General features: G+C 33.8%; 1 protein-coding gene across 1 annotated transcript in view; it reads left to right on the top strand.

Moving 5' to 3' along the window:
- Window positions 1-18,383: 18,383 nt before the first annotated feature.
- The window catches only part of LOC124354479 (DNA excision repair protein ERCC-6-like), a 51,530-nt gene continuing 43,615 nt past the window's right edge, over window positions 18,384-26,298 (top strand). The window contains exons 1-5 of the mRNA XM_046804961.1: window positions 18,384-18,582; window positions 22,312-22,775; window positions 23,513-23,727; window positions 24,204-24,571; window positions 25,579-25,746. Coding sequence (XP_046660917.1) covers window positions 22,329-22,775; window positions 23,513-23,727; window positions 24,204-24,571; window positions 25,579-25,746 — 1,198 coding nt within the window. The 5' untranslated portion in view covers window positions 18,384-18,582; window positions 22,312-22,328. The remainder of the gene's footprint in view (window positions 18,583-22,311; window positions 22,776-23,512; window positions 23,728-24,203; window positions 24,572-25,578; window positions 25,747-26,298) is intronic.

Below are 26,298 nucleotides of genomic sequence, written 5' to 3'. Positions count from 1 at the left end.
CTGTGCGAGCGTCTTATCAAACAGAATAAGGAGGAGAGTCAATACAGTACAAGTCGAAGGTACTGATAAAAAGTGTAACGGTCACAGACAGGATTTAAACATGCGATATCTCTAACTCAGATCCTAAGTTCGATGTCTTAGACCGCTCGAAAACCGGCACTCTCAAGTTACTTTGTTGGATTGGCTCCGCTTAACTTAATAAGACTTTCATCACATTAGCTTGGGTTCTTATATTAGTTTGTGGTTTAATAAACACATATTTCAATATTTTAAAAGTTGATTTAATATGCATACTAGGCCAAATTAGGATCTCTTGCGAAATTCTATGTGTTTCTTCAGTAACTTCATCAAGTCCTAAATGTCAAAAGAAACTCTACATTCATCCTCGTGTTTAATAGGAAGTTAAGAAAATACCTCAGTACACCAATAATGTCTCAAAGTACACCAATGCTGTCTCAAAGTACACCAATGCTGTCTCAAAGTACACCAATACAGTACACCAATGCTGTCTCAAAGTACACCAATGCAGTACACCAATGCTGTCTCAAAGAAAACATATTTAAGGATGCGCAAAGGGTCGGAAATCGAGTACAAGCAAGGAATTGCAGTTGTCAGATCAAGTGAAGTGTAGGGCAAGTTCAATAAAGAGTTGGAAAGCAGGTCTTCTACATCAAAGTAGACATACAGTGGTCTAGTTTTAGGAGATATATTGGCCTGAACCAGCGTGCATCACACTAGAGGGGGATAAATAATGTGTGTTAACGATATTATTTAAAATAATGCTATCTATTTTATGTTTGTTTTTTTGTAGTTGACCTTTTCTGAATAAAGAATAATTTAAATCTCATCTGTGCAGTAACATCCATTTTAATGAAACCAACAAACTTCGTAATATCTGTAATGTACAAGAATCTAAGTCTGTAACGTTATATAGATGACTAAAATTATGTCGAATAAAAAACAAACAAATACCATCCAGTTGAGTCAATCTCCCAAAATTCACTTCTGGACAGTTAAAGATATCTTGGGGTCACGGAAATAGACCAACTCACTGTTCTGTTCGCGTCTCTGTTCGTTATTAGCTGCCATCGTAAGAAATATCCACGACAAGTGTTTCGAAACGGTGAATTCCACCGGCCCTTGAACCTCAAGATGAGGTCAGTGATAGCGATTTCTTCAAAAACTTTCATTCGAAGATTTGACAGTTTCTGTATATAACTCATGAGAGCGTCACATGTGTAAACATTCCATATTTTAAACACTAGACATTGTATTCCATCATTTCCACTCCACCAGAATTTTTCTTCTAAAAATCTAATTGTGAGTTATATGTGTATTAATAATAAAATTTTTGCACTTCCAGACAGATTAAACCATATTTTATGAGAATTCCATGCATATGAGATACATAAAATTTGAACTATATTTTAATTTTCCTGTTCACACAGCGTGGAAATATTCGCAATGCAAAGAAAATATTCAACTATATCTGCATTACAATAGTGAGCCATTATACAGTAGACTGGTGTAAAATAAAACTGCCGATAAATATATCGGTTTGTACAGGTGATACGGGTTTGTACAGATAATAGTTTGTACAGATGATATCGGTAGTGTAGTCAACATTTTCAATGTGGGATCATATTTTTACTCGTCTCAAACAGTTCTTCAATATCGTAACTAGCTTCAATAGAGTATTTATTTTGTCTTTTTATGTCCTACCTATTTTATCAGTTGTCTCTTGGAAGTAAGATACGTTAGTTGCGGACGTTCTGCTGTTTAACTTGGACCTAGCCACCAACTTCTAACTCTTCCCTAACCTGGACAAACCACTATTATATCTGTAGCTTAAAGGCAGGCATCTCCGCCGTAGGATGGATTTGGAGACAAGGACCGCAAAATCAGAAACATAGGGTAGTCAATGAGGCCGTTAACCATTCAGAGATCCTGCGCCTCAACTGTGAGGACTGCAACACGTAGAGCTCCTCCAAAACAGCGGCAGGTGTATCGCGATACCCATAACCAAGTTTGCAACCCAGCGTTCTGATAAAACGTACATGGATATCTTAGAGCAGGTTGATATGGCGAATTTGGTAAAGGCACCATATGGGTGAAGCATACTCAAGTACAGGTAAAACCAAGGACCTGAAAAATCGGTGACAGAGGAGATCTGAAGTTTCTGGTTGAACGGAAGATGAAGCTTAAGAGTTACCTTTCTCTGAAAACAACATGGGCCAAGTGTTCATGCTACAAGAAGGAACAACACGCCACTCAAACAGTTCATGGTCATCTCCATTGCACATAGTTCCCAAGACACCTGATGGTTGGAGACATGTGGAGATCACCGTGCCTTAGACGTTCGGACGACTCCTGACAGATACCCAATCCACCACATACACGACTTTTCTCACCGACTTCGTAGTTGCACCATATTCTCCGTCATTGGCCTCAGCATACACTCAGATTCCAGTCAACACCTAAGACGCCCAAAAATAGCATTCACCGCTCCTTTCGGCATCTTCGAATTTCCGTAGAGTTTCGGACTTAAAACCTTTCAACGTTTCATCAACGGTCTGACACACGGACTTGTTTTCTGAATTTCGTATGTCGACAACATCCTCGATAAGTACGATGACGGGTATATTTGAACGCCTTGTTGAATATGATATCTTGGTCAACACTAAAAAGTCAGTTCTATTTTATCCTGTTGTCACATTTCTCAATTTCTGGAATATGAAGTTTCAGCAGATTGTACCATGCCTCTCGCTGACGCATTTCTGCACTGATAAACTTCACTCGTCCTTCAAATTACGTCGTTTCAGTGTTGAGCTTCTAAGATTGAGCGAAAATTCTGAACAGCAGAGTAAAAGGCGAGGAGTTCTCTTTAGTAAGCAGTCCACTCGGATTGGCGTGGTGTGAGTTTACAGGAGAAGAAAGCGAGAGCTTCACAGTCCAACACGTTGTTGAAGACAAGCACCGACAGTTACGTTTGACATATCGGCGAAGAGTCCAAAAGGCTGCTTTGGAATCTGCATGTGCGAGAAACGTGACTTCTTTGCAGGCTTCAAATGTTTGTTCAAGTTCAGGAGTCCAGGGGATACGGTTGTTCCCTTTTAGTCCAGAGAGTGCAGAGGAGCCTGGTATTTTGATGCTGAGGGTATGAAATGTCTGCAGATATTAATCTTGCCTAAGAAACATAATAGCTTTATTGAATATCACTGACAAAATTTTGACGCAATATTAACCGGAAAAAACTCATGTCTGAGTCATGACACTGGCATGGCCGTGTCATGATTAAAACGATTAACCATTTAATGGACCATAAGTGGTGAATTTCAGTCCTAATTTCTCATTAACATTTTGATTATTTACATTGAACACGTGTTGAGATGGTACAAATGTGGCAAACTATCAATAGTAAAAATCACAGCCGAGCGCTAGCTAATACCCACTGGATTCGAGTTCCAATTCCTAGTCAAAATTGTTCAGAAAAGTCCTTTTTTAGCTGGCTATATGTCAATCGGACAAATACAAAATGTGATTTTTTAGACTAAATTGTGTACCAGGAGAGATTAAAATTATATATAAAACTGTATAAAATCACCTTGTTCGTGTTTCCAAAATAATTAATGAGAACCATGTTCTATTCTCCAATTTACTTCAACTTCACTGTTCAACACTGTCAGACGAGTTATATTACCAGAAGACTAGAGAGAGAATATTAGTTCAGATGCAGCACGAATTGAAATACTTTTACATTACAGTACTAAATACAATTACAATTGTAATAGAAATTAGATATTTAAGGATAGCTTACATCAATTTACATTGTATTTTGGATACAATGACAATCACGAAATCACTTTTCAAGACCGGTGAAAATATACCTTAGCATTGAGAGGTTTCCAGAAGCTTCCAGAACCAATAGACTGTTAACAGAATATAGGTGGATTGTGAGTGAATTTACTGTCAATAGACTGTAAATATCAATCAAACTATATAAATATCATTTAATCTTCGTTACCAATGCTAAGCAGAGGGTGCAATGAATTTGGAATCAGGTGGAAGAACGTATTAAAAAGCAAGAGTAAAGGATGTCTTATTTTACCTGGCGAATTTAGTATAAGAAGCCTAACATTAACCTGAAACCAACAGCTATAAAGTGACTTCCACATCACCACCAACGGCCGAGCGGCGAGCTGCTTGCAAGGACAGGATCGCTCAGCGGTCACCCATCCAAACAGCAACCACTCTCGATGTTGCTTGATTCGGTTATCTTGGTATAACCGCTGTACCTGTTACACTGCAGCCTTCCCTTTGAAGGTTATAAATAATCGCTCTTATAGGATTTAATAGATTTTAATTCACTTAAACAATCAATAATTAAGGAAAGCTGCAATATCTCTTATCCTTCCAGTTTAAACTCAATTTTTTTCAGGAATGTTGTTTCAACAAACGTATAAGGTAAAGAAAACTATGAACTGGGTTCGTGCTAAATATATGTAACATTTTCGTTGTTATTATGAAAGAATAGTAAGAGCTTCAGAATGATACAAGCCGCAATTGTTATGCCTAGTTGCGTTTCTTATTTAGCAAACCCCATATATTACTTGCCACTTGCCACCCTCAGCTTGTGTCGTAGCCGAGGCATATTATACTTTATGTTTACTTCATTTAAATATTCAAAGCGTGGTATGGCATTTTCTTCCACAAGTCCCTCACCCACTGATAATTAAATGGCCAAACAACCCCCTACTCCTCAGAAACAATGCCTGGCTGCGCTCCTGGTGCATGATAATGTATTTGTCTGTAGTTACCTACGCTGCGCGTAATACTTCTTAAGTTTAACTTCTTTTAAATTTTAAATAAATATAATTTTGTACCCTTGCATATTTAATTTTGATTTCCGGGCTTTTCTGAAACACAAAGGTAGTAAATGTTTAATACGAGTTTAGTACATATTTGTAAGATAAATTGAATACTTTTAACACTTTACTATGCTATTTTTGGTACGTGAACTTTCTTGCACATTGTTATTCGAAACTGTTTTAAATTTTATAAACTTTGAAGGAAATTTAATTGTTAATATAAGTATAAAATGTAATAGAACGTTTATTAATGGAAGTAATGTATGTGAGTTGGTTTGTTCACTTGTTTGGTGTTAGTTCTACATTTTTATTAAAAAGCTTTGATTATTATCTATTGCATTTTCGTTAAATTTCTCAATGAGTTTCGGACAGAAAGTTTTATTTTAACGTATTAAAATTTGTTTTTTTTATTTGAAAATGGAGTTAGTAATGTCTAATTTGTATTGAGTGCAATTATTTTATGTGATAATTTTATACTGTTATTTCAAACAATGATTATTTTTACGTTAGAATCCTTTTTATCTCCAAATATGGCAACTTTTTTCATAAAAACGTAGATAGATAATAAAATAAGTCTTCTTGGTAAATAACTGTTACACTAACACTATAACTAGAGATTTACAAATTGAGAGTAGTTTATACAAGTTTATAATTTTTATGAAAGAACAAACTAAATGCATAGCTGCACTTTTAACAATAGCTTACTAATCTTATAGTTTATTAAACAAGTGAATTTAATTTCTTTCCAATTAATAAAGCTTCAAAATGTTTCAAAACATTTTCTATTATTAGAAATGTATTCTATTTTTAGGAATTTTAAATACGGTATTCTGAGAACTCAATCCACCAAGTGCCAAATCAAGATATTTCCTGTCATATAAGCCTGTTAATAAAATATGAATAATAAAATGACATATTATAAACTCTTAAATTACGCGGAGAAGCTCGCTAAATTAACATTAATTTATTACAATTGGACGCACCATTCCAATTAACAATGCGATCACGTTCCTGATAAATATGTAAATTATAACTACGCTTGGGGTTATATTGTTGGCTATCAGTATATTCGGCTTTATAACATACGCATTATCATACCGATAAAATGGTTGTATATATTGACTATTTTGAGTTAAACGTGGTTAAAATTCCGGTTAAAATTAGTACTATGCTGTTTTACAAACAAGGTAGAAGTGCAACTCACCACTCATGTTGCGTAACAGGCTTCGATGGGGGTTGCTTGCAAAATTTCAACTCTATACCCCATTTTATTCTTAAGATGTCCTAAGGACAAATAGATAGACATATAGAAAATAGTTTATATATTTTATGTTTTATCCCTTTGACAGACAAAATAGAAGTTGTGTCAATCTCCAGAGTTAGCCAAATTCCATGATTAGACTAATTCCATAGAAATCGTTTTTCTATGTAGAGATGAAGTTTCAAGCAAAACAAACACAGCAGCAAATGTTGCAATAACTTATAAACCTTTGCAGTTAAATTATTCACATCGTGTGGTGAACTTAACCATTATCCATACATGTAAGGTATTTTATATTTGGCCTTACATTTTTACTGGCATTTACCATTTCAAAGAAATTTTATGATTTCTTATATTTCACTGAAGGTTTTAATAAACAAATTCCAAAAATTGCTATCTTTGATTACGTACCAGTCTATGAGAAAATACTGTATCCAACGCTAAAATCTGTCCCTCTTGAAAAATCATGGTTGTGCTTTATCTAGCGTCAAACAGTGGTTATACATATGTTACAGACAACTAATAAACACATGTCAAATTGAGTAAACTCTGACAAGTATAAAAATATACTCATCATATAATATACAAATTTAGTTCAAAAATGAGGTAATTACTACAAGATTAAAATGAATTATAATTCTGAACAAAATATTTAGTATGGTAGCGCTATCTGTACTTTATAAAACAGAACTAGCTTTACCAAACCAACCTTTTGCCACAAAATCCTCATATGGTTGCAAAGTTTATTCTCTAGAAAGTCAAAGTTGAAAAAAAAATGTATTTACTCGTGGACAACTTAAAGATTTATCACAACGTTTCAAGCAATAACATAATGAGTTATTGTTTTCCTGGATTTCAATCAGCGAACAACTGTTTTAAAATCCAACTTAAGTATAACTGATGGTTTGATTATTGTGACCTTCATACTGCGGTTGTTGCTTATCTGTACAGCATTAAACGAACGGACAGCTGTTTTAAAATCCAACTTAAGTATAACTGATGATGGTTTGATTATTGTGACCTTCATACTGCGGTTGTTGCTTATCTGTACAGCATTAAACGAACGGACAGCTGTTTTAAAATGCAACTCAAGTATAACTGATGGTTTGATTATTGTGCCCTTCATACTGCGGTTGTTGCTTATCTGTACAGCATTAAACGAACGGACAGCTGTTTTAAAATGCAACTCAAGTATAACTGATTTGCTTATTGTCACAGTCTCTTTCATACTGTGATTGTTACTTGTCTGTACGAATTAAACGAATGGGCAACTGATTTATAAAGGGAAATAAAATAGATTCTCAAGTTATTATGGTTGAAATACAAATTTCGTATGCTTTGTGCCCGTCACAATGATTATAATAAAGAAAATAATTTTAAACCACTTTGCACAACTATGGAGGTAATGTTTTGACACCGCAATCGTTATTAAAGTTGATTCGTAAATAACGGAGAAATTGTGTTTAAAAATATCGCCGTAGTTTATTACAGATCCGTAATCTGCTTTCATTAAGCTTCAAAATACCGAGCTATTCATATGACCCTCTGATATGATTATAAACCTAAGATACTAATTTTGGATTTCTCGGAAAGAATAATGTTATAGTGTAGAGGAGAGCATTCCTCAGATCAAGAAAATGTAATAAATACAACTGATTTTACTCTTGTTGGCCTGAGAAATAGAAATGAAGATCTTTTTAAATGTAGCCTATGAATAATAACACTATATTAGCCTACATAATATAACACTTTATCATGGCATAGTAGGTATCATTGCAGGTTTTTCCTCGATTCTTTGTTGTTTATTAGTATATCACCCATACTCTAATTAATAAAATTGTAATTATAAGTATGTTGTAGTATATTAATAAATGCATAGTTTTATTGCAGTTAATATTGGACATGCGTAATAAAGAGGTAGGGGAGGGTTACGCACCTCCTCCACAAGCCGTGTGGAGTCAAGAGTTTACGTTTGAAATCAGGACAGAGCGAAATCTGTTTCTGGAATATTATTTAGTCTTCCCAGAGAGGACATCTGAGAATAAACCCTTTGTGAAATGTTCAAAGAAAATGAGCAACACAGCTGGACTAAAACTGTTCCATGAGTAACACCTGGACCACACTGGTATACTTTAAACATCATGTGATTTAGCATCAAAGAGGGTTGTCTTACTTTAAATAAGCGTGATTCTTCTGTATTGATTATAAATATGACTTTCTTCAGCTCTCTGATTTCAAAATTACTTATTTTCCTACAAACTTTGAGATTGTAGAGAAAATCAAGTATTACACTCTCAATCAACATTTTATATGAATAAAATGGTCAAGATATAAAATGATCTATGTGCAGACACTTGGGTCTATTTGCTTTTTATAACATTATTATAAAATTTTCCCTACACTAATTGATTTTATACTAACGATCCTACTACTTTTATACTAACAGACGTTTCAGTAACACTACCTATTTATTCGATAAAGAAGAATAAACAACTACGCCTTTCTTAAATTTTCAGCAAAAACATTAAAATAGGAATGTTATGTGCGTTCTAAGGTTTTGTGTCATCGACCTTTACATAACACCCAAAGTGGCGCAACCGGTTTTCAGTCGGGTTTAATTTATGAAACGTTAATCACAGACCATTAATATATGTTTTATAACCACAGAAAAAATACAATAAAATGATTGATTATTCCACGAGGAAATAATTGTAGCCATTTGCAGAGGTAGTTGTAAGCAATTGTAGTAGTAATTGTAGGCTTCGTAGTAGTAATGGTAGGTATTTGTATTATTAGTAATTTTAGATGTTTGATGGAGTAATTTTAGGTTTTGTAGTAATAATTTTGTAGGCATTTGTAGTAATAATTGTAGGCATTTGTAGTAGTAATTGTAGGCTTTTATAGTAGTAATTATAGACTTTGTATTAGTAGTTGTAGAGAATTGTTGGCTTCGTAGTAGTAATGGTAGGCTTCGCAATGGTAATTGTGAACATTTGTAGTAGTAAATGTATTTTTCGTAGTAGTAATTGAAGGCATTTGAAGTAGTAATTGTAGGCATTTTAGTAGTAATTGTATACATTTGTAATAATAAAAGGAAGCATCTTGAAATCATAATTACAGAAAAATGGCTAGAATAATGCTTTGTTGGTTATAAAAATAACAAATTGTAAGGTACTGTTTGATTTTAAAGCCCTTCCTAAGATATTTTTCGTAGTTAAAAGGCTTTAAAAAACAATCAAAAATTTAGGTCCAAAATCTAGTAAGAATATAAATCTCATGCCATCACTCAAAATACGAGGGAATGTACGAAATTTGTGAGTTGCTCCTCAATAACTTGGAAATTTGGACGAACAAACTTGTAGTAATGGAAAACTTAATTCATTTCTACGTTTTTGTGATCTGCTAATCTAACTACTACAGTTTGATAATTTAAACAACTATCGGTACATCGTTTCTACAGCTTTTGTATCTCTGAAAGGAACTTCAAATTGAACTCGTCCTGGAATTTCGTGTCATCTCCGATCCAGCATCAAATAATATGATTTCAAGTTTTTTGTTTAGTAGAGTTTAAATTAAAATGACTATACATATTATTATTTCTTTGGTTTGGTATTTTATGTTTATCTTTGTATGTATACATGATATTACTTTTCCTCCAAACTCCAGCTATCCTTTCTTTAAAATAATTGTTTTAATTTTTTCGTAATGGTAATGTTTCAATATATTGAAATTTATCAATCGCAGATTTTGTGATGTGTCTGATGAAGGTATCTTGGATATCGAAAGGCCTCACAATAAAATGTATTAAATATTGGTTTTGTATTTTAATGTAATTTAATCGCAACATTCACAAATTGTGGGATTTTTATTTCGGTTAGGGGGCTACTGACAGAGGGCACCACTTTCTCTGAATTGTTTGGAAATTGCACTAAAATTGTATAGTCACTGTACATTTTGAAAGTTATTTATTTCAACTAATTTTAAATAAAATGTTATTACCAGTTACTTTGCTTTGATAGGAGGGCTGGAGTCAAAAAGTACCTTCGTGTTAAAGTTATCGGTTTACTAAATGTATATAATTCAGTGAAAACTCTTCCACCTTCTTTTTAGGTATGACCAAGGGAGCGTGAAAGACCAATTCCGTCATTGTTCAATTTATTACTTTGTTTTTCTAAAACTCTTAACATAGTTTTACTTACCTTTAGACCATTTAGACCCAACTTCATATTTTTAGTGATTTCTTTAACTGTGATACAAATTATTCGACAGGTGTCTAAATTTATAAAACCATCTAAATTATTAAAATATCAATGTTGGGTCTATAAATTAAACATAACAGTACACTTACTATGCGGAAAACTTCAAATCTTGGATTTTGTAGTTTTTAAAGAAATGTGGACTTTACGAAAGAAGTAAATTAATTTTCAGAAAACGGAATAAAAAATGTATCTTATGATTATGTCTAATTACAGCAAGCTAGGTACATACTGTAGGCCAAATACTTCGTCTTCACCACGGTTCATCTTTTTCCCTAGCTTGTCTTGCTGTTTGGACCTTGCTTCTGCTGCTTCTTCTGATTTATAAAGCAAAATGGCCATTTCACGTAGAGCTCTCACTAATGTTCACATAAACCAAGCCCAAGTTTTATATATCTAGCTTCTATATCTCATAAGAATTTCCGCGTAGCTACCGAAGTGACAGGATATTCCGGACGGGTAAGAGACAAGATCTAGGCCACCTTCCGTTGAGACTCCATATTACAGCCACCATGAGGAGAGATGGTGAGCATTATCTCAATCATGCAATCTTGGAAGAAGAGGAGGCTTTCCCTGTTTCAACCTTTACAAGTCAAAGCGGACAGGGGATTGCATTCACATACGTTTAGGCTTGCACAAATCTTAGACACTTAGGAAGCCCTACACACTACAAGTCATCCTCAGCAGTATACTAGACCTATCGATCAACGATTCGCCTCAATAGATCAGCCTTTGCGATTAGTATTGTGCCACTCCAGGATATTAATCGAATAGCCCTCATAATTAACATTTACACTGGATTAGTAACACATATTTTTTACTTCATCCACCGTGAGTTCAACAGGCAGACTTTAGCCTGTCAAACATAAACCATCCTGGAGATTGCATATTGTATTAATAACAAAAACATTATGTTTCGGAGATTCCCCTAACCTCAAAAAACTGGTTATCTCAATACTCATAAACTAGAGTTAAAGTTTGGAAGGTTATTGGTAAACCTACATTACAAAGTCTGTCACAAATAAATTAAATCATGTATTTATTAGTTATCATGTCATATAGTTTTCAGCTTTGCGAAAGAAATGCTTCTCGACTATAAGATACTGATGATCGGTAGTATTAACTTCAGCCCAAGTGTTAGTGATGATCTCCAGCAAAGTAGCTATATCATGCAGCCCAAGGCAAGTTCCGCCTCACTGAGTCTTCAATTGTTGGAGCTGAGAATTTAAACCCTCAATAAAAGCAACAAGGCCATTACTCAATAACTTTCTTTTCGATTATGACCGAGTTGACAATATTCCCAGATATCATGTGAAACAAACATAACATCACCTTTGAATATATTTGTCTGAGTTTTAGCGAAGCCTATCTCTCGTGGGGTTATAAAAATTAATTTCTGTATGTATGCCTATCCGCACGATATCTCCTAATCGAAAATGGCCTATAGGCCTATAGATAGATGTCGAAAAAGGTTTTATATGTAGACTTTAAGTTTTGCATGAAACTTCATTTCTATAAGAATGAGTTCTATGATGCGTCATTGTTGTGTCATCTTCTTTTTTGTATGACTATTTGTCACTCTATCTGTTCGCTAGACATCTCGCCTGTTAAGTGACACGTTGTATGACATTATAATTTACTTTTCGCTAAAGGTGAAGGTAATTTGTACCTTTATTTTTCAGATATTTTTTACATGTTTGTTGCCCTCTAAAGTTCCTGTTATCACTAATATTCAGGTTTTTTCCGGTTGAACCCCAACAATTAGATTTTAAAAACATCTCGGTCTTTCCACGGAGTGTCATTTTCGGTCAACCGAAGATGTTAAATATTTTGGTTTAACATCTGGTTAAAATATTTCGAGAATGTAATTTCCTAAGCAATATTTCGACGCGGAGTGAACCGAAAGACCGATACTGTTACTAATGACATCAGCCACTTAATCCTAAGATTCCTGCTATCCTTTCTAGATTCTCCCATCCTCGACAATGCAAATAAAATTTATACTAATGCAGGGGCGCACCGACGGGGAGGCGAACCCCCCCCCCCCAGAGCATTTTATATTAAAATAATCGATCACTTACTAGTGTGTTTTCGACTACAAATAAAATTTATGATTGAACTTTTAAACCAGTCAATCAAATCTATAAATTCACACTTTATAACAATTTTAATTTACGAAGTACACTGCGATGCACATATAATAATTCGATTTTGTTCTTAAAGTGAGGTTAGTTCTTACTATTTATTCTAGCTTCTACCTGTACCCGGTACCTTCAGTAACCGAGTACAAACTGTATTCGTTATGATTTAAAATTATACGTTACAGAGTGCTTTTAAAATAGTGCAGGTACATGTTCCAGTTACTGTTACTGCTAAGCCCGTCCGAGTACGTTTTGTTACAGATAGGTTTTTCAGTGAAATAAAATTTTCCTCCAATAGGCAATACATTATTCACTGATATGTTTTCCTTAGTTTCAGAAGTGTGTACTCTAAGAATTGTCTTTCAAGGTGGACTCTTGCTACTTTGCATTATCAAATGGCATTTATAGACATTTATTTTGAAGGAGATGACACTTTAGGTGGTTTAGGAACTATAAAATACCCTCTAAAAATAGGGACCACGGGGATCTCTCCGGGAAACCTTTTCAGCTGTTAAGGCCTCATAAATGTGTTCTAGCTAAAAACCAACTACTGAGTGTAATATTAATTTTGGTCTTTTAAAATTTCGGAGGGGGATAACTTGAGTCCCCTCATTCACAAATATACGCCTATACGTATTATTATGCTTAGTAAAATTAATCTTTTTGTTCTGTGCTGTTTAATCATGTAAGCCAAGTATGGCATTTTTTTTTTTTTTTTCAAAAAGGAGAGGCCGATCCCCTTTTAAGCCTTATTCTGTCCGCCCTCATGGCCTGTGCGAGGATCTTATCAAACAGAATAAGGGGGAGAGTCATACAGTACGTGGTCAATGGTACTGATAAAAAGTGCAATGGTCACAGACAGGATTTGAACCTGCGTTATCTCTAACTCAGAGCCAAAGTCCAACGACTTAGACCACTCGTCCATCGGCACTCCCAATTAAAAATTAAAAAAAATAAATACGTAATTGAAAAGGTTGTCATATTAATGACGTCTGCATAAGACAAGATCTCTTTTACATTATACTTTTTATAATATTAAAGTATGTTACATCTCAAAGATATTTAGAATTTATTTTCTAAACTTTTATTCAAAGTATAAAAAGCATACTTCGTCCACAACAGGCGGGTACATTGACTTCCTACTTATACGCAATGTTCAGCCGATGTACCAATTAAACCAAGTAACTTTTGTACATAACATTGGAGATTATGGTAGAAAGCTCCTGCTTAGTTTCAAAAATCGTATATGTTCAGAGTTTAATAGCTGATTGCTCCTAGCGCTGAATACTGAAAATAAATCTGTAGGTACTTATTACTTGAACTTTCAAACATGTTCAAATGTTTTTATGAACATTCTTTAACGCACTCAACAAAATGTTGGATTATATATGTATACTTGTATACTACCAGTTACCCGAGGATTCGCACACAATTTCGTAGGCTTTGCACGTGTATAATCACTTCTGACTGAATTATACACGTGGTTGAGTGAATTAACTTCCGACTTCAATGTTGAGTTTGCCATGTTGCCACGGCCAAGAAAATCTGTCAATGAGTGTCTATTAATGGCCATTATAATTTATTCAGGTCGTAGTATTTTTTTATGTTCCATAGTTGATTTTTCGTTGTTACCCTATCAAAAAAATACATATCACAGATCAGAGAAGACTACTTTTGTCAAAAGACAACTAAGATAAGTCTAATTATGTGGCAATAATTAAATGCACACAGTGAAAAGGTTAGACTACTTTGTTTTTATAACCGCACTGCTACCAGTTATCCGTAGCTTTCCACGCAATTTAGTAGGCGTTGCACGTGTTCTAGTGAATTATATTTCCGACGCCAATGTCGAGTATACCTTCTTACAACGATGAAGAAAATATAAATTTTCGCATTATACAAACTGTTCTCTACTTTATATGATTAAAATATTGATATAACATACCTATGAACCTTCTTTAGTTCATAACAAAGACGACAGTAAAAACCGTACCAAAATCCGTTGAGTAGATTAAAAAATATCGATGCACGAACAGACCAATACAAAAAGCGACTTTTTTATACTAAGTATTGATATAAATGAATACAGCTAGTGTTCACGTAAGCGTTACCATTTTATAACAGTAACAAAATATATATTTCAGTTGTTATCTTACTTTAGCGACGTTTAGCTATCTCTATAATCTTCATTGTAAGATGCATATAATATTGTAAGGGATAGAGTATTTTCACTTAGTTATTGTCATTCTCGTTTTGTAGATAGTGGCAGTAAGGGAATTATATTACTGTTGGTATTGTTACTTATCCTAGTTAATGAGAAATGTATCTACCGGTCTGGATCTTATTTGGTAATGATAGAAGATAGATTGGATGATATTTACATCGCGTATAGTTAGCCCACTACAACTTCCAATTAACTATATGCAAATGTTCTTCGTTCGAAGTTTTTTTTGACGATGGAAATATTGCGAAGGAAACGTTATTTTTTCGGACATTTGCCATCGTTCAGTGATACAAAATATCGTGTATATTAGAATTAGTCATCGACACACCATTGAAATTAACTGAGGGTACTAGCATGCCAATAACCGTTGACATATAATTGACAACTGTTGGCATTACCGTCAACTGTATTTTTTTGCACACCAATAAACAACCTCTTAACCAATCTCTAGTTTTTAAGAAAGGGTCTATAGTATTACGATTGTCTCGCTGCAAGACGACTCTTGCTTTTTCCCATACTTTTCTGTAACAACGTTTTTGTTGTAAATTTTAGTTAGTTGAGCGGAACACATGACCGGGTTAAGTCGTGCGCTTCGTGATAGTAAATTGAATTTGCGATGCCTCTTGGCAACAGAGTGAACACAGTGATGGTAGAGGCGGTAAGTCTGGCATGTTTACTTTTAGACTTCTGCTTCTGTCCAACCAACAGCTCAGGTTCAGCGCCGCCGTAGTCTTCCTGCGCCCGTCCGTCTGCCCAATCCCTGGTATGTTATAATTTATTTGTTTAAATATTTATATTATTAGGGTTTAATAATTAATAATCAAATAATCATTATTCTTCTGAGGAAAACACAACTAAAGAATTAAAAATAAAAGGTAGATAAGATGGTGGAAATGTTAACAGTTGACTGCCTAAAAAGGGTTTGTATAGAATTATGCTACTTATACCAACGTCACGTTATAGCTTAAGGTCAGGCGCACGGGGCGGTACATCTGGCTCGGATCCTCCGTCGGGGCTCCTATGAGTTCGACTCGGTATTTATGGGTGGATGGGTTTTTGGCAACGCAGCTCACTTCACAAAAGTTACTGGCAGAGGGATAAGAGACGCGGTAAAAAGGAATGCATCTATCAAGCTAAACTCGAAAATTTAATTGGTTTGACAAAAGGGCAAATCAAGACAATGCACTTGGTTTAGAGATGTCGTTTCCAAATGTATATTCAAAAAGATTCCGAGATAGGAACCGCGACCTACGCCCTAAGTCATATCATGGACAAATCCAACCGCACACTACCCGAGGAGCGTCCAGCAGACACTATGCCGAACCATCGTCACATCACGCGATGACAAACGTCCAATGGGAAACGATTACCTGATTTTAACGGCTGGGTTCAGAGTAAAACTTAACCCAGCTTATTGATTCCTGGACAGGAAATACAAATGCCGAATAAATTATTCTAAGAAATTAATCTAAATTTTACTTCAATAAACCATAATTGTAAATGTTACACAGCAAGCTTAGTATTTGGCGTTGAGATCTAAAACTAGAAATATTTAGTTCGTGCCATCCCTCAGTGGGTGTACCCACTAATGTAAAGTCCATGCGGAGACTACAATGCACAAGAAACTTAGCTGTACTTTTTCAATTGCATGATTGTTTATGCCTACAGTGGCCAGTAGAATTTACAATGGACAAAGCACAAACTAATGTGTCATTAATTTAATCTAGGCAAGCCAACAGAGGTCCAGGAGCGGCACATCACTATTCGCAAATGCCGAGATATTGAAGTAAAGGGTTGATCAATAGGTTTAGTTTAGTCCGGAGGATGAGTCTCTGGGTGGGGCTTTCTTAGTGTTACAAATTTTTGGAAACCTAAACGTGAGCGAGAGCTTTTCCCATGTCCTCTTTGGCAGAATAGAGCTAGACTCTCCTTCTTCTAAGAGACATAACTGATATAGTGTCGACTATCCCTCCTCACGGTTCATGTAACAAGGGATTTCATCAGAGCAGGAGGTGGCCACCACCCCCACTCTAAATATGCTGTTTCTGTTAGAGCAACGCGGTCCTTATTGGACTAAGTGCAATAAATAAAATCTGCAGATATAATGTGGGGGAGTACAGGAAATTAGTATTTAATAAAGGATATACCAGTTGAACAGATAAACTGCTAACATACATACAGAAGAACAATGTTGATAGCCCCTTGAATTATAAGCTTCGCTAACGCTCAACCAACAAATATCTGAACATAGCCGTTGCCAATGTTACGATTACACGAAATATTTGCAAATCGGATCTCCGATATTTCCTCCGCACCTTATTCCGAATGCCCAAATAACAAATCTAAATTTCTTCAATATAATGATAATTATTCTTGACACATTCTCAAACAGATAACTCGGAAGAACCATCTGCAGCCTGACAGTACATCTATAAGGATGATTTTCATTCATCGAAACTGAAGGGTTGTAGAAAACTGTATCGTTTTGAACACACTCTGTTAGGAATTTTGATTTGTTATCTAATAGATACTATCTCTGGGAATCTATTTTCTTTCGTTATCAGTAGTGCGGGTCAACGCCGTATAGTTCTGACATAGTCCACAATGATAGCTGTCCATCTGAAATTTTGGTTCGTTCCATAATAAGTACTATTTAGAAAAAATATCGTTCTTCGTAAACAGTACAAACAGATTTTTGGTAAACCCAAACATTATCAAATGGTTAATGCATTAACAATTTCAACCAAACTTAAAAAAATAAAAGCAGTTTTTAAAGCAAACGTTAAAAAAGACTTTCTCCCTTTCTTGGAACTGCTGTTCTAGCTGTGTTTTGACGGATAGTTAAAAATCACGTTTCTGCTTAAATCTAACCTGATAACTGTGATAGAGTCTCTGATTGCGTTGTGAGTCCTAATAACTGCCGTTATTTCTGGACTCGCCACATCTGAACAGGCATTAAATTTGTCCTCTGCATTGTAACAGGACCAGCGTAAAGAGCTAAAAATGAGAATTACTGAACTCCAACCAAGCACTTCACCTAGATTGGTTGTACAAGGCGTACCCCACAATATCTTTTTACAAACACTAACTCACTGTTTGCTCACAATCTGACTCCAATCTAACCGAAAAATTAGGTCGTTGATATAAAGTGTGATGTATTTCTACTGTCTGTGTTATTATTTTGCAATATATATTTCATAAATCATTCCCGAAGAAAGCTAAAGCTAAAAAGAAGTGTTGTAATGTACCGCAGAGGTTCCCCGATCTTCAAAATGAACCTGATTTGTAGCCTTCACACTCGAAGTGGAAATCGCGCGCGCTCTTAGATAAAATAAAAGAGATTTTTGATCAGTTAAAGTCAGTATAACAACACTGGTTAGTCACACGTTTATAAAATGAAAACAAGTTGTGGTTTGTCTCTATTTTCAAATCTGCAATTAATCATAACACTCCTGCTAGTATAGCTGTTTTCAAATGCTTCCATAGAGTTCTCAGTGAATTAACTAATAAAAACACACACACGTACATTTCAGCCAGTTTTGGGTAATTTTGAGTCAGATTGAGGGTAGTATGACGGCTTACTGTTGGTTACACTGGGAACGCAGTAGTCTGTGACGAGCTCAAGTCCTTCAGAGACAGTCACACTTGTCACAGTCAGTAAACAGTACAACTCTGTCACACAACAATTGTTAGTGAAATATTGCCATGAAATAACACAATCACATGTTATTTATTGTGTATAAGTGATGTACTAATCTAAGATTCTTTTAATCGTCTAAATTTTAAACCAGATGTGATACATAAACAGTGCTCGGCTTACAAACAAGAACATGTATGTAAAATCACTGTAGTCCAATCAGACATACCTAACCTAAAACAACCTGGAACAATGACAACGTCTTGTTCCAAAACAATAGTATTGATTTTACAAGTAAAATTATTGATAATAGGCACTACAAATAATATAGCAGACTCGGTTTTTTATATCGAAATTATCAAATGATATTTAAATATTATACCAATCGATATAATCAACCAATAATAATTCATTTGGAAAGTAACTAAATCATCTGCACAAATTTTTACACACGTTTTTATATTCTAAACGTAATTTGTTCTATAAGTGACTTCTTTAAAATAAAAAAGATAGTTAACTTTAGAAAACTATAACACTTAAAGATGAAGGACTGGTCAGCTGCCAATTCACTCTGCCTTAACCCTTTCAGGGCCAGGACCAAATTAAATATGAGATGTTGCAAAATTTTTTCACATATATCCCCTTGTGACTAGTCAAAAGTGCCAGGCTAAAATTGACGATTTTGCAGTCTCTTAGATTAAAATTTATAACTTTTCATAAACATTAGAGAATGACCTAAAAGTTGCACCAAATTACTCGTATAGATATATACTATCAACAAAAAAATATATAGATGTAGTTTTAAGTAATTTAAAATTTAAAAAAATAATGTTTTAATGGATTACATAAAAAAATTTTTTTTTTTTTTTGTAAATAACTAAAAAAGGAAAAATAATTTTACTGTAGGAAGCTATGTTATTATATTGTACATTTATAAAGGAACAACCATACAAAATTTTGTGTTATTTCTCTCATAAATAAATATTTTATGACACATTTTGTATAAATTCGCATAATTGTACTTCGCAACAAGTGATAAAGCAACTGACTCTTACACTGCAAGAAACTTAAAATAAATATTCACATTATGGATGTACCGGTAAACAGATGATTGTAGGATCCATAAGCAGTTTCAATACAGTTAAAAACACTATTTAGGCTACCAAGAAATATTTACACAATTTTATTTGAAATTTATTTACACTTTTTCTATTTACAAATATGCTACTTACAATTTCACTCCCGTGAGATCGCAAATTGTCAGTCATTGTAACTACTACACACAATAGCTAAGCAGGTAACACTACTAATATTTACAACCACTAAATAAAATAATGAAGAAGAATCCAGCATACAATAGTACGATTACACTAAAGCATAAAGAATTAACAACAATAGATCGATTCACCTGATAATGTCACGTGACAATTACGAAATAAAAATGCATAGACCTCCAAAATAAAAATTATATTCATATTAACTATCTACAAATATAGCAGGGAATAAAAAAACATAAAACTTTAATCATTTGACGTCGTATTTATTTAAGAAAACGACGAATATCAAGGCGGCAATATATTGCCGCCTGGCGCTTTTCGTGTATGGCACTTTTCAGACACGATCTATGGCGGCAATATATTGCCGCCTGGCCCGGAAAGGGTTAATAAAAATAAAACCCAGACTTTAGAATTTTGTTTAAAACCGTCTAGACAACAGAACGTTGACTACGTTAAATTCTTAGGAGCCATTCTTCAGAGTAAAATCAAATGGGATAAACATGTTGAAATGTTGTGCAATAAAGTGTCTAAAGGGTATTTTTATATTAGGCTAAGATAAATTGTAACTACAAACATCATCACTACTGTCTACTACTATGCCTACCTTCATAGTTTATCTTATGGAATTATTGTGTGGGGCAATGATTGTAACACACACAAAATTATTAATTTTACAAAAACGTGCTATTAAGATTATAGCTAATGTAAACATAAAGACTCACTGTAAACCTTTATTTAAAAAGTATGGCAAAAAGAAATTTACATGCCCTACCTACAAATAGATCTGTTCATAATCATATGACTAGAAACTCAAATTCTCTTAGAATATCTCAATGTAGTCTTAAAACCACTTTAAATTGTTTTGCTAAAACAGGCATTGAACTGAACTCTACCTTCCTTCTAATCTTAAATCTCTTGAAATTAATTGTTTAAAGAAAAGTGTTAAAAAGCTATTGATTCATATCACCCCATATGACATCAGTGATTATTATGCTATAATTTGATAGACACTTGTTATTAGGCCTAAGCAATGTATATCATAGATGATAGTTCATGCTGAATTTGTTTGTTTCAACACGGCTCTGTTACTACGTTTTCTTTATTATTTAAATTTCTTTTTTCCTATTACATGTCTTAATTTTATCGTTTGATTAATGGTTATGGTTTCTTTATTATTTCTGACATTGTGTAATTGTTTGAACTATTTCTATTACTTTGCAACATGTGAATTCAATTTAGTATTTTAGATACGTTGATATCAATTGATAGTTATGTTGTTTGGAAAAAAAGTATCGATGATTGTAATAAGCGATATAAAAAATGGGTTGTGAGTATACTCTGGCCCTAGCCTACATTAAATGTTGATATTGGTCAAATATCAATATTAGGCCTTTGTTTATTTTCGTTACTTTAGTTTATCCATCTGTACACCCCTGTTCTGAGGGCATTTAATAGATCAAAGTGCCAAACACCACTAAGGTTGGCCACTAAGGTTCAATACATTTACAGAAAGGACTACAGTTTATTATGTGGTCCAGTAAAGAATCCACCTGATAAAAATTATGCTGTAGCAAATAATGAAAATATTGGTTTTGGGAATAGATGTAAAAGTGTTTAAGTTAAGAACTTATAAACTTTGGAATGGTGACCTTAGAATGAAACTTAGGATTGTGTAGAAAAAGCAATTCCTGTATTCCTGAACTGTAAAATAGACGGTTATTAAATGGCTCAACATCAAACTAAGTTATAGTTATTATTAAGTTAACATGCAAGAGGTCGCGCCCAGGCAGTTTGCTGCAATTTTTGAAATTCTTTAGTATTATTATGATTAGCAATATCAGCAGCTTGTGATCTCGTCTTACATCTTCTCATATATTTATTTACATTACTTTGGCATTTGCTAGTATTTTATTCACTTTGTTTTCCAAATAATTTTGTCATTCCCTGCACCCATTTCACCAATATTCATTGATACACACATTTAAATTTATAACTACAGTGACTTACTTTTAGTAAATTCAAGTTATATTTTGTATATATGTGTTTATGGGACAACAATTTTCTTTTTATTTGCATGTTATAGGCCTGTTGACTCACGTGCAACATCCTGTGTAGTCTAAATTTTACAGAAATTTTTAATATGTTTTTTTATTTACACAGTTTTATTTTCAGATAATTTAAAGTAGTATATTCTGAGACACAGTTAGTCAAACAAGATTTTTTTGAAGATTTTCTGTTGGAGGAAATAAAAATTGAATGTGGGCAAATTGCGTTCATGCGTCATATCAGATCCAGAATGGAGATGCGCAACTTCTCTCATGTTAATAATCTGGCATAAATAAAAAGGTACAAAAGTTGTACTGTACTCAAGCAATTATCAAAAGTTTGAAAATAATATGAAATCTCCTCCCCCCCCCTATCAATGGCATTATTCACCAAATGGAGCACAAAAACAATTATTAGACCTAAGTCATATTTTGTTTTTGCATATAATTTCATTTAATATAAAAAATTTGGATTATTTTAAATTTAAAAGGTGTGAATAAGTAACTTTGTAGGGCTACTAGTGTAATAATATCAATCGTTACGTAGCCTGGATTAACCATTGCACATGAATGACCTTAGTAATTTGATTTGTTTTTTTCAGATTGTGACTTAGTTGAAATGGAAGACATCAAAGTAGAAAGTGAATTCCTGATTGAAGTCAAAAAAGAAGATGAAGGATTGGTTTTGAAAGATGAAATTAAGGAGGAGCCAGTAGATGTTGAGCCTTCTGAGGAATCTGTAACTGTTTATATAAAAAAAGAAAATAATATAAGCCTATATGATAACACTGAAAATGATAAAGTAATTATGGCCAAACAGGATGAATTGGAGAATGAAGGAGGAAACAGTAATAGCCACGGAGATGGTTGTAATGGAATATTAAGAGACATTTTAACGAATTGTAAAACTCGTGGTCTTGAGACTGAAGAAAGTAGTGTAAACCCATCTGTGACTTTTGAAGACAATGTACACGAAAATGATGATATTGAAGAGGGGCCTTGTGTGCCACAGAAAACGTTTCGAATTAATATGTCAGCCATACAATCAGTCTCTAAGGAAAATCAAGTAAGTTGGCTGAAGTGATTTCTGCTTCACATATTTATGTAACAGCATCTACCTGCTCAAACAATTATTGTATTATTTTAAACATTAAAGTTGCATTTTTATATTATCTCTTTCATGAACCTGCCAATACATTTGGTTTCAACACATTTAACAGCTTGCAATGTAAGTGTAGAATTCAGGATGTTGGTCAGGATACAGACAAAGTGGGTATAGCACACACTAATTATTGATACTGGTGGCTGAGTACTGTTAGTATGGTATTTGACCACTGGTACTGTTAGTTTTCTCTGAGACCAAACAGGTAAATATATATATATATATATATATATATATATATATATATATATATATATATATATATATATATATATCATTGAAATGAGGGAGAAGAGAGGAGATAAATGAAATTTGTTTGGGAAGGACTATTTATGAAGAAGAACATTGTCACTTGTAAATATTTTTTTACCTGTTTAAAAACAAAAACTTTGGAAAGTAGACTACAGGAAAATATTCGTATAGAATTGTTTAAATATCGCATACAATAACATTTTGTAATGCTGAATAATAAAAACACATATTTTTAATACTAAATCAAAACATTGCAGTGTTTTAAAAACATTTAAAAATTGGTTTATTTGTAGTGTTTGACTTGATACAAAATATAAATTGACGTAATGATACTTAGATGTTGAAATGTAGTAAAACAACGTCATACATATTTCATTGTAATTTTCAAGGCAATGGAACTACAAAGCTTGGAGGGGCTCTCAGTGTACGACCAAGGGACACTGGAAGCTGGGATACTCCATCAGGTTGATCAGGCACTGGACGAAACTGTGGAGTCCACTGACATGCTGGAGTCTACTGGAGAAAGCTCTATGGAGAGACAGATCAGATTAGGGGAAATGACACCCTTTGGAAGCACACTTGATACAGCTGCTACTACTGCAAGGTATTTTCAAAATCTGTGTAGTTTTTGTACATTTTTTTTTAACTTAGAATTGTACACACATTCCATTTTTATATGATAAAATAATTAGATTTAAATTAAAGCAGTTTCACTATGGCTCGCAGTGCCCACTTGGCCATATGATTCCTTGGCTTTGATCTTAACAAAATGGATTAGCTTAATTTTGTTCTGAAATTCAACCTTTATCACATGGATAAAATGTTTTAATTTAGTATAACATCTACAATTCAAGAATAATTTTTGGAGTTTATAGGTCAGTTACATACAGAGTCTACACTCTCATAGTTCGTAGTTGGACAGAGAAATGAGGAGGAATGGTACTACAAATCTACTTCTGGGACTGAATTAGGATAGAACAACCATCATCAAGGGGCAGGTGGCACAGTGTCTAATCATGATATATTGAGATTTAACCTTTAATTGTATGAAAGAATTATAATTGCAATTATGTTTTCTAGAAATCAAAAGAGTGGGCTTAGAGAGATAGAGGAGTACTTTGAGAAGCAAATGGAATTGCAAGGAATGGTAAAACAGAGAATGAACAAGAGAAAACCCCAAGCAGAATCTAAACTGAAGGATTCAGAAAACTTGAAAAAGAAGCAAAAAGAGAACAAACATGATCTGTTAAAAAGAAAACTACTGAATCGTGAGGGAAAGACAAAAAAAAAGAGAAAGAAAGAAGAACTGGGTACGGAAACAAAAGATTTCTTCCCTTGGTCGGAGAAACCTGACCCTGTCGCCAGTGAAACAGCAAGTGTGGATTTTGAAGACCCAAGTGGTAGCGAATACCAGCCTTCGGAATCCGACTGTGAATCTTCCTCTGCAGGTGACTTTTTATTTAAGACAACATTTAATTTCCTCTAACTAACATGTAACAATATTTTTGTAAACCTGTTTTATCCATTTACTATAATAGTGGATCTTATTACATACAATTTCTCACTGAAGTTAAAAAAAATTTTCTGTAAATAACAATAAGTGTTTTAACCTTCCATCTGTCAGACGGCTTGTGACTAGTCTCTAAAAAATGTTTCTCCTATATTGAACGACTAGTCACTTGTCGATTTTGCAGTCATCTGTTTAATCAAACTTTTGATATTGAAAATAAAACAAGTAGAACAAATATTATACCAAATTAATCGGGATGTTTCACAGACTAATTTGATATAAAGTTTATTGCATAATAATACGTTAAAGTATGCACCTAAATTATAAAGTTTCAATAAAAATGTTGGTTTGCCGTGTCTGGTCGCGCACTTCGAGAGAATGCGAAAAAACAGCATTCCTCTCTAGACTTTTTCCTCTATACTTTTGCAATGGGAAATTTAGTTTAGGAATGGGTTTGGCTTCATCACTGCGATCAGAATGTCATTCTCAACAAGATCATGTTCATTCGTATATGTTGCTAAGAAAGACCTTACACACAACCATTGTTTGCGACATTCCTGTAATGTTAGACAACTAGTTTCACAGTCACTAGTATTTTGTTGTTTCTCATAATATTATTAAAGTCATATTAGTATCAAACTTTGCCTTGTAAAATTTGCCATCAAGTGGTATAGATATCTCCAAGAAATAAGTAAATTATCAATGTTTATTTTGTGATTAAACTTTATAATTTTGAGAGGACAATAGCTGCCATATTAATGCACCAGCATTACTCATTGTGTATTCTAAACTTTATTTGTTAATTCTAAGCTTGTATGTATAAACTATACCGTGAACAATGGTTTATTTGTGATTCATTTATTGTGCAATAATTTTGTGACATTCTGACTAGTTTTTTTAGTTTTGTTAAATTATGGTTTATTAAATTACCATCTCGTCTTGCAGAGGCTCAGCAAACCATTGCTGAGGAGAAAGAAGGAAAGCCAACACTTAAGAGAAAGAAGAAGAGTTCCAAGAGTAGGAAACCCTACAAGATCCCAGAAGATTGGGCAAGTGATGACTCTGACTGGGAATACTCGGACGAGGAAGGAAACATCAAGAGGAACAAACGGAGTAAGTGTACCAATAGATCTTAATTTGTTAGACCCATAGAACATTTTAGCATAGTGCTCTATTATCTAATAAACCTAAGAAAATGTAAAGTACATCTCTCTTGTTTGATGTTGAGTACCTCATGGATAAATATTGGACAGCAATATATGACCACAAAAAATGTAACCTGTAGACAAGTGTGTACACAAATTATGTTTTAGGCCAGCAACAACACTGGGAAAGAGAAGCACACCTAAATTCTTGTACTAAGTTTGTAAAATAGATACATACTGGCACCAAACGTAACCACCGTAAATAACTACGGTTTCTACAGCGATGCTATCAAAATAACTAACAAAGTTCCATAGAACTCTACTAGATATTGCTAGTAGTTCAATCGTTTATATAATTAAAAGCAATCAGAGTTAAAATTTTCTACTTTATATCAGTTCTTAAAAGAAAACATTCGGGTTTGTGATTTCTGATTTCTGATGGTAATCAAAATTTAATTTTTATTTTGCTTAGACATATTTAACTTTGAGACCGCTCAAATTAAATAAGTATTTTTGAAAA

The sequence above is a fragment of the Homalodisca vitripennis genome, chromosome 2 (assembly GCF_021130785.1).
Source record: "Homalodisca vitripennis isolate AUS2020 chromosome 2, UT_GWSS_2.1, whole genome shotgun sequence".
In the NCBI taxonomy this organism is placed as follows: Eukaryota; Metazoa; Arthropoda; class Insecta; order Hemiptera; family Cicadellidae; genus Homalodisca; species Homalodisca vitripennis.
The sequence above is the reverse complement of the archived record's forward strand: the minus strand, read 5'-3'. Positions and strand labels throughout refer to the sequence as shown.